General features: G+C 41.1%; 1 protein-coding gene across 1 annotated transcript; it reads right to left on the minus strand.

Annotated features, from left to right (window-relative positions):
• Nucleotides 1-7,398: 7,398 nt before the first annotated feature.
• zfp36l2 (zinc finger protein 36, C3H type-like 2) lies at nucleotides 7,399-10,585 on the minus strand. The gene is made up of 2 exons (XM_068045165.1): nucleotides 10,334-10,585; nucleotides 7,399-10,134 (listed from the first exon to the last, which is right to left on the minus strand). Exons 1-2 carry the CDS (start codon nucleotides 10,388-10,390, stop codon nucleotides 8,977-8,979), a joined length of 1,215 nt encoding a protein of 404 aa, XP_067901266.1. The 5' UTR covers nucleotides 10,391-10,585; the 3' UTR covers nucleotides 7,399-8,976.
• Nucleotides 10,586-12,271: the final 1,686 nt, after the last annotated feature.

Below are 12,271 nucleotides of genomic sequence, written 5' to 3' on the forward strand. Positions count from 1 at the left end.
AATTAAAGAAACGATTAACAGACATGTGAACCCAGTCAAGGACCAGGATCAACTCTTAACCCTGTGAATTAATAATAGTTAACATAAATGCAGTTATTTAGAAACTATTGTATGAGGAAATAGTGATTTTAAATGTTTGAACGTTCCATCACTACAATAACCACCCATATTAGTTAAAAATATATTAACAGAAGTTGTAACTAGAATGGCTCGCAATGCAATACACAATTCTTGAATTTTGGCATTTTTTGAACCACTTGAGACTTCCTCTTGGGAGTTATGCAGCTTTCCTTGCTTATGAAGATACTTAATTCAAACAGAATTGAATTAAAGACACATGCAGACCTTTCAGCCTGAGAAAACATTTGGCATTTAACATAATGGCTTTTTTCCCCCTCATCCAATTACCCTTCCTCTCTGTAATGTGATGATTCATGCTGTGGTATAGTTCTATGACAACAATAACCCTCTGATACATTGCCCATTTTACGTGTGAGGGTCTGGATTGTGAGTGTTTGCAGGCTATTCTGTCCTCACCTGGCTTGCACATGCACTTCCAGGAGAGGTTACTGGAATGCAATCAAGGAATGCCAACACAGACTGATTTTTTTTTCCATTTCTAATCCAAGATTACTGAAGCCTGACTGGAATCGACATGGTCCCTATGGTGAAGTACCATATTAAACTGAAAATTTGCCCATTGAGCTGTTACTCCTCTGTTCACAAACTAAGCACTTTTGTTTTAGCACCATAAATTCAACTCTATGACCATTTTGTTGAGTTTTTAAAGAGTTTCACAGGATACATTCCTTGTACAGCAACAGATTCAAACAATTTTTAAAACTCATCAAAAATATGTTTACACAAACTGCATGAGAACTTGTTAGTTCTCTAAGAAAGGTTATTTGAAATGATTACCATCCTTTCCACAACTACTTGCATCTATTTAACATCTTTAACATAGTAAGACACTTCTAAGATGCTTCACAGGAGCATTATTAAACAAAATTTGACACTGAGTCCCGAGAGATACTTTTTAAGGAGTATTTTAAACGGAGGAGAGACAGAGAGGCTCAAGCCCAGACAGCTGAAGACATGGTCACTTATGGTGGAGTGATTAAAATCAGAGATGCGCAAGAGGCCAGAATAGAGCCATTTACAACACAGAAGGAGGCCATTCGGGTCATTGTGTCCAAACCGGCTCTCCATGGAACTATGCAGTCAGTCTCAATCCCTGGCTCAATCCCCTTAGCCCTGCAATTCTATTTCTCTCAAGTGACCATCCAACTTCCTCTTGAAGTCATTGATTGTCTCCGCTTCCACCACCCTTGTGGGCAGCGAGTTCCTTAGCATTGGAGGATTGCAAATATCTTAGAGGGTTGTAGGGCTGTAGAATGTTACAGAGATTGGGAGAGGCGAGGCTATGTAGGTATTTGAAAACAAGAGTGAGAATTTTAAAATTGAGGCGTTACCAGACCAGGAGCCAATGTAGGGCAACAAGCACAGGGGTAAGAATATCAGAACATAAGAAATAGGTAGGACAGTAGGCCATTTGGCCCCTCGAGCCTGCTGCGCCATTGAATAAGATCACAACTGATCTGATTGTGGCCTTAACTTCACTTTCCTGTCAGCCCCCTAAAATCCTCGACTCCCTTGTAGATCAAAAATCCGTCTAACTAAGCCTTGAATATATTCAATGAACCAGTCTCCAGTGCTCTCTGGAGAACAGAATGCCAAAGATTAATGACCATTTGAGAGAAGAAATTCCTCCTCATCGGTGTGTTAAATGGGAGACCCTTTATTTTGAACCTGTGCCCCTAGTTCTAGATTCCCCTATGATGACATCTACCCTGTCAAACCCCCTCAGAATCTTATAAGATCATTCTTCTAAACTCCAATGAGTATAGGCCCAACCTGTTCCTTCTTTCCTCATAAGACAACCCCTTCATCCTAGAAATCAGTCTAAAGAACCTTCTCTGAACTGCTTCCAACATAAGTATATCCCTCGTTAAGTTAGGAAACCAAAACTGTACGCAGTACTCTAGGTGTGATCTCACCAATGTCCTGTACAGCTGTAGCAAGACTTCCCTACTTTTATACTCCATCCCCTTTGCAATAAAGGCCAACATTCCATTTGTTTTCCTAATTACTTGCTGTACCTACATCCTAACTTTCTGTGATTCATGTTCGAAAATACCCAGATCCATCTGCACCACTGCATTCTGCAGTCTCTCTTCATTTAAATAATATTCCGCTTTTCTATTCTTCCTGCCAAAGTGGACAACCTCACATTTTCCCACATTATACTCCATCTGCCAATTTTTCCCCCGCTCACTTAACCTATCTCTTTGGATGTGTCCTCCTCACAACTTGCTTTCCTACCCATTTTGTATCATCCGCAAATGTGGCTACAATACAATCAGTCCCTTTGTCCAAGTCATTAATACGGATAGTAAATAGTTGAGGCCCCAGCACTCAGTCCCTTTGTCCAAGTCATTAATACGGATAGTAAATATTTGAGGCCCCAACACTGATCCCTGTGGCACTTCACTAGTTAGTTTGCCAACCTGAAAATGCCCCATTTATGCCGACTCTGTTTCCTGTTGGTTAGCCAATCCTGTATCCATGCTAATATATTATCAACACCATGAGCTCTAATCTTGAGAGATAACCTTTTATGTGGCACCTTATTGAATGCCTTTTGGAAATCCAAATATACTACATCCACTGGTTCCCCTTTATCTACCCTGTGTGTTTCATCCTCAAAGAACTCTAATAAATTTGTCAAATATGATTGCCCTTTCATAAAACCATATTGACTCTGCCTAATTGGGTGATGGATGAATGGGAGTTGGTGCAAGTTAGAATAAAAGAAGAATCAGAGAATCATAGAATTAGTTTTGGATTCAACCTCCAAAAGGACAGCAGTTATAGTCAATATTTTCTCATTAGCATTTTGCATCAGAGATTAGAACATTAGAACATTACAGCGCAGTACAGGCCCTTCGGCCCTCGATGTTGCGCCGACCATCTGACCTACACTATTCCATTTTCATCCATATGTCTATCCAATGACCACTTAAATGCCCTTAAAGTTGGCGAGTCTACGACTGTTGCAGGCAGGGCGTTCCACGCCCCTACTACTCTCTGCGTAAAGAAACTACCTCTGACATCTGTCCTATATCTTTCACCCCTCAACTTAAAGCTATGTCCCCTCGTGTTTGCCATCATCATCCGAGGAAAAAGACTCTCACTATCCACCCTATCTAACCCTCTGATTATCTTGTATGTCTCTATTAAGTCACCTCTCCTCCTCCTTCTCTTTAACGAAAACAACCCCAAGTCCCTCAGCCTTTCCTCGTAAGACCTTCCCTCCATACCAGGCAACATCCTAGTAAATCTCCTCTGCACCCTTTCCAAAGCTTCCACATCCTTCCTATAATGCGGTGACCAGAACTGCACGCAATACTCAAGGTGCGGCCTCACCAGAGTTTTGTACAGCTGCATCATGACCTCGTGGCTCCGAAACTCGATCCCCCTACTAATAAAAGCTAACACACCATATGCCTTCTTAACAGCCCTATTAACCTGGGTAGCAACTTTCAGGGATTTATGTACCTGGACACCAAGATCTCTCTGCTCATCTACACTACTAAGAATCTTCCCATTAGCCCAGTACTCTGCATTGCTGTTACTCCTTCCAAAGTGAATCACCTCACACTTCTCCGCATTAAACTCCATTTGCCATCTCTCAGCCCAGCTCTGCAGCCTATCTATGTCCCTCTGTACCCTACAACACCCTTCGACACTATCCACAACTCCACCGACCTTCGTGTCATCCGCAAATTTACTAACCCACCCTTCTACACCCTCATCCAGGTCATTTATAAAAATGACAAACAGCAGTGGCCCCAAAACAGAACCTTGCGGTACACCACTAGTAACTAAACTCCAGGATGAACATTTGCCATCAACCACCACCCTCTGTCTTCTTTCAGCTAGCCAATTTCTGATCCAAATCTCTAAATCACCTTCAACCCCATACTTCCGTATTTTCTGCAATAGCCTACCGTGGGGAACCTTATCAAACGCCTTACTGAAATCCATATACACCACATCCACGGCTTTACCCTCATCCACCTGTTTGGTCACCTTCTCGAAAAACTCAATAAGGTTTGTGAGGCACGACCTACCTTTCACAAAACCGTGCTGACTATCGCAAATGAACTTATTCTTTTCAAGATGATTATAAATCCTATCTCTTATAACCCTTTCCAACATTTTACCCACAACCGAAGTAAGGCTCACAGGTCTATAATTACCAGGGCTGTCTCTACTCCCCTTCTTGAACAAGGGGACAACATTTGCTATCCTCCAGTCCTCCGGCACTACTCCTGTCGACAATGACGACATAAAGATCAACAACAACGGCTCTGCAATCTCCTCCCTGGCTTCCCAGAGAATCCTAGGATAAATCCCATCTGGCCCAGGGGACTTATCTATTTTCACTCTTTCCAAAATTGCTAACACCTCCTCCTTGTGAATCTCAATCCCATCTAGCCTAGTAGGCTGTATCTCAGTAATCTCCTCGGCAACATTTTCTTTCTCTACTGTAAATACTGATGAAAAATATTCATTTAACGCTTCCCCTATCTCCTCTGATTCCGCACACAACTTCCCACTACTATCCTTGATTGGCCCTGTTCTAACTCTTATCATTCTTTTATTCCTGATATACCTATAGAAAGCCTTAGGGTTTTCTTTGATCCTATCCGCCAATGACTTCTCGTGTCCTCTCCTTGCTCTTCTTAGCCCTCCCTTTAGATCCTTCCTGGCTAGCTTGTAACTCTCAAGCGCCCTAACTGAGCCTTCACGTCTCATCCTAACATAAGCCGCCCTCTTCCTCTTGACAAGATGTACAGATTATTATTTCAGACATTAAATAGTAAAAAAGTCTAAATTTGTAAAAGCTTCAATGGACTCAGTACTTAAAGGGTTAAACAAAAGGCATATCATGTATGCCAGCTCCCAATTAGTTTAAGTGCACTTCATTTGCATCCCCAAATTCAGTAGGAAACATCAATATTTTCAGGCAGAGAGCAACATTTGTTACTGATGGAAACAAAGGATGATATTACACGCATGTGAAAATGAGACACGATACAGTAGGCATAACGGAATATGTGTGAGAAGAAGCAATGTTACAGATATTCAGAAATGAAGCATTTTACCTGCATGAAAATGATAGAATATATGTAAAAACAATATTGCACATGAAAATGTGTGGGGCTTAGCTATTACATACATGAAAATGATATAAACATTAAAAACTGTATAAAAGCAAAAGGTATAAAATATGAAACTGACTAGCAGTTCTAAATTTTAGAATCTTCTGAAACCTCAACAACACAGGTACTGCACTTTGTGATGGAACTGTCAGAACACTCTTGGGGAAATGATATTCAAATTATCTAGGCCTTTCACACAGGGCAGCACTGTAGCATGCTGCCACCAATGTGAAATACAGTATCGTTTTTCTTATGGTCCATTACACAGAACAGGGATCTAAATTACAAAACGTAATGCCGATTGCCAAATTACCAATCACAAAAACAAAAGATCACATCTGGATATTTGCACCAGGCCAAGAGGAAACAATTAATTTCCCCCCTTAAATTGTAATGGCAGTTTTCAGCTAAGTGCCATTCTTTTTGTATTTTCATCTTATTCAACTGCCTGAGGAGAATGAATGGCCCACTACCAGTATGCTGACAATGAACCCTGTAACCAGCCACCAGAGGCTACCTAGGTATAAGCCTGTTGATTTCACTTCCTTCTTAGTGGGAAGCACATCTGAATCTGTTTGGCACCATCCAGCTTGATAAGCTTTTGACTGGGAACTGAGCAAAGCAGAAACAATTTGGCCTAACTAGATCACTCCACCATCCTTGATGCATTCCTTTTCAGAGTTATATTTCCAAACCCACTGGTTCTATCCAAAAAGCCACTGTTCCTGGGCAACCGCTATTATCTACTTTCATACACATTAACTTGGAACCAATTAAAAAAATTAACTTGCAAAGTAGTTGGCTTAAAAATGCATCACAGAAGACAATCTCACCCAATTAAACCCTGAACTTCATTTGAGTGTGCAAGCAAGTGAGCCAGAGGTAACTCAATACATCATCCGATTAGATTTCTAATCGGCAGCAACGACTTGTATTCACATAGTAACAATATGCCCCTAGGTGCTTCACAGGAGCGTTACCTAACAAAATTTGACAGCAAGCCACATTAAAGGATATATATTAGGGCTGGAAAACCAAAAGCCTGTTCCAAGATAGGTTTGAAGGAGCATTTTGAGAGAGGTGGAGGGGTTCAGGGAGGGTATTCCACAGTTCACCTTAGGTTCCATTTGTAAAAATGAATCATCAAGGGAACCAATATATGTATTTTCCCCTCATTTATTTATGGTTTTGCAATTCAGTGCAACAACCTACCACACTCCAGACCCACTTGATATCTCAAGGAACTGTAGCTTTTACACATCGTCTGGGTGCAAAGTAAACATTGGCTTTTAGGCCTTCTCAGTGAAGAAAACTGACAAACCAATGTTTTCGCTCAATAAAAACATACACATAAACTGATGTAATTTTCACATCTCTAGCAGACAATAAATAATCCAGGGCAGATGAGCAAGTTTATTGCAGTGTGAAGTTTTGGTTGCGAGTAGTGATTTTGACAGATCAATTAAGTATCATCTAGAATGAGCGGAGTTAAAAGACCAGTGTTTTCCAATCACTTTGACTGAGACTCTATGATATGATACTCCAATTAACCTCACCCAAGAGAAGAGAGATGACAACCAATCTTGAGATTTGGAAAACAAAAGCAATTCATTAAGTTCTCATGATAGTCTTGTGCACAGATCATAAGTTTTTGGAGGGAGACAAAATAAAGTAACATCTGCAGCTCAATTTTCTTGTGTTTGTAGCAGTTAGAGAACAACACTACCATGATCAAAATTCACAACCCCCAAACCACTTCATTTGTAATAACTTACATCATAGCAGGGAAATGAAGACAGTATGTGTGCATGAAGTAGCAAAAGAGCTAATGCTTTTAGAAACTGGTTTTAGAGTTTATTTAAAATGTGCTCAAACTCTTCCTACTGCAATAATCTGGATAGGGGGCTAGTTTCCTCTCTCCACCCCCCAAAGCTTTGCCCCACATAAATCCAAGGCATCACACCAACAGAGGTAGAATGTTTAAATAAGGTACTAAATATAAACAGGAATAAACATGAATCCCCAAACTATTGCTCAGAAAAAAAACTTTGTTTCAGAAAACATTGTTTGCATTTCACACACACCAACATCCAAAGGACATTAGAACGTATTTCTTCAAAAATGATTTTATTGGGAGAACTACAAAAAATTTATACAGTACAAATTTTACAGTCTCACACTTTAATCTGTAGTGAACTGACACCCCAAGTATTTTTTTAAACAATTTTTTTTCCTTTTGTTACATTCAAAGGATACTTCTGTTAAAGTAGTCAAAAGAGAGTACATAGTGCTCATAATCTGTACCTACTATGTACAAACTAAACCTACTATCATTCACCCACTGTCTTGGAAAATGTGAAGCTTTTTTTTTCCTTCTTTTTTTTGTTTTAATAGTAAATCCCAGAAAAAACAAAAACAAAAAATCCCAAAAGCAGAGTTCCACTCTCCAGACATTTCAGATTTACTGCAAAAAAACTGTTCAGACCTAGAGGTGGCCCCTCACTAATCAAAGTGGTGGCAATGTCTCTCATTCCCTTCCCCCTTTCTCTGGGAAGAAAGGTTGCTTCTAAACAATGTTAAGTTCACTTCCAAAACTACTACATTCAGAGAACTGACATCCCCCAGTTGTAAAAAAAATACTTTTAAGGGAATGCACATTTGTTCTGAAACTTGAATTTGTTATTTTGGTTAAGAAAAATAAGAACTGTCTCTGTAACTGGACCCTGAAGGCACTGTCAATATAATACTGGGTCCAGGGTGCTACATATTTTGGCTCTTTATTGTTTCTTTTTTTTTTAAAAAAGGAAAAAAATCACAGTGTCATTTATACAACAAAAACTTATGATGCCACTTTGACTCAAGAATGCCACATGAAAGTCCGATACTTGAAGTTTTAACCACTGACTTTGGACGGTCTAACATCCCCAATTACTTTACATTCTTAAAAAAAAATGCCTACCATCTTCAATCCTAACTACTTCCACAGCATCAAGAACTGATTTCTAGAACATAGAAACCATGCAATCGTTCATTTCGTAAACATGGAAAAAAAATTAATGAAATAAATATTACATACAATCTCTTAAATTAAGATTTTATCATTTACAATAAAATAACCAAGTGAAGTTACAAAACAAAACGGCATATATTACTGTGAAAAGAACACACTCCACATTCTGCAGATTAATAATGGCAATCATAATTTAAACATAATAAAAGAATATATATCTATTGTTTTCATCATACGCGATAAATACAGTATGAACAAATTACCAATGTATACTTTCTCGAGATAATAAATAAGTTAAATAGTTTTATAGCGAGTTGTGCTGCGATGTGTTATCACATCAACTCAACAGCTAAAAAAAATTTAACAATCAGCAGTTATTTCAACAATTACAACTAACTCAACGAACGAGTGCTTGACAAAAAAAATCTGCAACACGGTTCTCTTCTCTATAAAGGCAAACGGGCCACTAGGTGGCAATGGAAAATAGATTAACTTGCAACAAAGTTTGGAATGAAGTTTTTTTTTTCTCTTTTAAAACAAGGCAAAATATAGCAAGTCCTGTAATATGTTTCCTTAACGAAGGCATTTTCTTGGCAGGATTTTGTTGTTGTTTATAATGTTTGCAATTCGTAAATGAAGTTCTGTTAAATAAAAAAAGTGGAGTTTTTTTTTTTGTCTTTAATCTTCGGAGATGGAAAGCCTGCTGAATATAGGGAGGCGCCTGCCCGGGTCCATGCTGGGGGACTCGGAGCCGCTCAGGCTCCCAGAGCTCTGCGAACCGCTCAAGTAGCTCTCCCGGTCGGAGAGGGAATCTGGGGGGCTCGGCGGGGCATCGAAGACCGGAGACTCGGCCAGCCGCCGCAGGCACGACTGCATCTGGCTCAGGATGTAAGGAGGCGACGGGGGGCAGACGTTAGTGGGTTGCTGCTGCTGGCTGTAACCCCCTCCTCCGAGCTGCTGGGTCTGGATGGCCAGCGGGGTAAGCAGGTTACTCAGCTCCTGGCTGGAGAAGGTGAAGGCGTTGTTGGCGCAGGCTGGCAGTGTGGGCGACAGCAAGTCCTCGCAGAACATGGAGGAGGTGGAGGAGGAGGAGCAAGGCGGCGGCGGCGTGCGGGAGGTCGGGCTCTCCAGCAGGGGAGACTCGAGTCCGCTGGAGCCGCTGGGGAAGCCCGAGAAGCTGAGGCTGTGGTGCAGCTTGGGTCGCGGCTGGTGCTGGCTGTTGCTGCTGTGTTGCTGGTGGTGGAAAGAGTTGATGGCGTTGTTATTGCATGGCGCCTGCCTCCTCTCCTCGGCGTTGTGGATGAAGTGGCACCTGGGTCCGTAGGGGCAGAAGCCGATGGTGTGGAATGTGCGGCACAGCTCCGTCTTGTACTTGGGGTGGCGGGTCAGGCTCCGCAGTTCGTGCATGCCGTGCGCGAACTGGCACTTGTCGCCGTACTTGCAGGTGCCGCTCTCCTCGAAAGGCCGGCACAGCTCGGTCTTGTAGCGGGTGGAGTTAACCTGCCCCCCGCCGGCCGCTGCTTTCTGCTGCTGCTGGACGAGGTGCAATGGGCTGAGCGGCGCCTGCTGTTGCTGCTGCTGTCGCTCGGCGCTCTCGCTGAACGAGCGGTCGCGGAATTTGTTCTCTTTGTTCAGCATGGCCGTGCTGTTCGACTCCTTGATGTTGGGGAAAGAAGAACTAGGATACTTCGTGGACGAGTTGTTGGCCAGCGCTTGCAAGTTGCTGGTCGAGTGCCGTCTTAGAAATCCCGGTGCAAAACTTGTTACAGGGGTCCCCACTGCCTTTTTATCCAGCATACTGTTAAAGTTATTGTAGTTGTTCAGGGATTTTTCGTTCTAGAAAAAGGAAAAGAAAATGCAAACAAAAATAGAATCAGAATCTCAAACATTAAACTATCCAAACATATCACAGTTTCAGAAATGCATTCAGGGAACACATTTGCACGGATAGAAGTTTGACCCCCCCAAAAAAAACTTTTGGAAAACTTTTTTTTTGTCTAAACTTTCAGAAATCCCTTTTTCTGCCCCATTTTACCTTGTTGCACAAGAAATCGTTGATATCGTAGAAGGCAGAAAGAAGAGTTGCAGACATCTTCAGGCAGTAGTTTCTACAACTGAGATCCTGCTCTCGTGAAATCTGGAGACAAAACTGTTTTTCCCCAGCAAAGAAGTGTGAGGTCCGAATGTATAAAGGGAAAGGAAAAAAAAAATAAAAAAAAAAGTCTTTTTTTGGTGGTGGCGAAGTTGAACTGCTAGAACTTCTCGCTCTGTCTGCCTTGTTATAAATATTGAGCACTAGGCAGTGGGAGGGATTTAGTGATCTTGCTTGCGAACCCTGGCCCGGAGTCGCCAGGACAACAGCCCTTGATTGACAGGCGGTCCTTAACTCGTTAGCATAGGCTAAAGTGCAAAAAAAAAAGTCCTTATCGCATGAGCTGGGAAAGTCAATATTACTTTATAAAAAAAAAACTTCTGATTATACTAGATATCCGTCTAAAACTAAAACGCCGCAACTTTTTGAACAGTTTGCGAGGATTTTCTATGTGCTGGCCTTCGCTGAAATACCGATACATGGGAGGGAATGCGTCACCACTGTTACAAAGGCACACAGCTGTGTTACTTCCACTATTGAACCAGAGACTCTGCACTTAGTAAAGTGGCGGGATTTTTCTTTCCCACTTGTCCCGAGCAGAAGGATTTCTTGTTGGAATATGGGTTTGTTTCAAATAGCTCCCATTTTTCCAACGCTTGCTGGGAAATATACTTTGGAGTGGAATAAAGTGACGCTTCATTTTGTTCCTTTTTTTTTATAAAAAAAGGACTAATTAGCATTTCGATCACAAGACAGAACTTTGTAAGAAGTCACACTGAAAAATCTACTTAACATAGAGAACCGGTGTTTATACATATTTAATCTTAAGAGAAAAAAGTTTTAAGCTTTTGTTTAATAGCAAGACTTGAAAGGAAAAGCCTCGTATCGCCCGAAACTAATATTCCAGTGCACGTAGTCTGACTGCCTTGATATGCAAAAAGTCAGTTGCAGGTTTTCCTACACATTGCATTAAATAGCCAGAGACCGAGAATAGATTTGGTTATTGTAAGTATGCTCAATTTTCTAGTTCCTTTATCTTGAAGGGGTTGCGGTTAAAATATATTCTTTAAAAAATCGTCTTCAGTGAATTCGGGGTAACTACGGCGGGTATCTTAAAAACTAGGTAGTGGATAATTACAGAAATGAACGTTTATTCCCAATACAAGGGACAAAAATCCGGAGAAAACGACACGCAACTGCTGTGTAGATCAATTAATTACAACTGCGTGTTTCTTCCAACTACCCACCCCCCTCCTCCATGGGTGGATACAGCACTGGCAGGAAGTGAAAATTGGAGAGAAAAAAAATGACGAGAAGTCTTTTGACTTTGTTTTTTTGCAACACCTCGATGATTTTTAAACTATTTCAAATGCTAATTACGCCTAGTTCATAAATCCTGGTCAGGAACTGGTTGTATTAAAGTTTAGTGTTCCCACAAGGGAACTTTAGCCCGTTTCTAAGTGATATGACCATGGCCACAGACGCTCCTAACAAACTGGTTACAATTTGGCGGAATAAGGCAGTGCCCCACCTTCTGCAACTCCTTCAGTGTGCTTTTCTTAGACTGTCTCGGCAATCGCCGATTATTTTTTTTTCGTGTGTGTTGCATTGAATGACGTACGAGTTAAGTCTCCTATTTTGGAAACTTTTAAAAATGAAACGAAGAACGCGTAAAAACAGAAGACGAGAAGCTGAAAAGAATAACCCCCTTCTCTCTGGTTACCGTACTTTCCCCCACCCCCACTTATTAAAACTTTACCAAACACCGTAGATTTTAAACGCTTCACGATGTCAGAAGATTTAAATATTTAAATACACGAACTTACTTCCCTCCCGCTACTATTTAACTCACCCAGGCCATCTTTAAAAAATCATTTGTGG

The sequence above is a fragment of the Heterodontus francisci genome, chromosome 13, assembly GCF_036365525.1.
Source record: "Heterodontus francisci isolate sHetFra1 chromosome 13, sHetFra1.hap1, whole genome shotgun sequence".
NCBI classification, from domain to species: Eukaryota; Metazoa; Chordata; class Chondrichthyes; order Heterodontiformes; family Heterodontidae; genus Heterodontus; species Heterodontus francisci.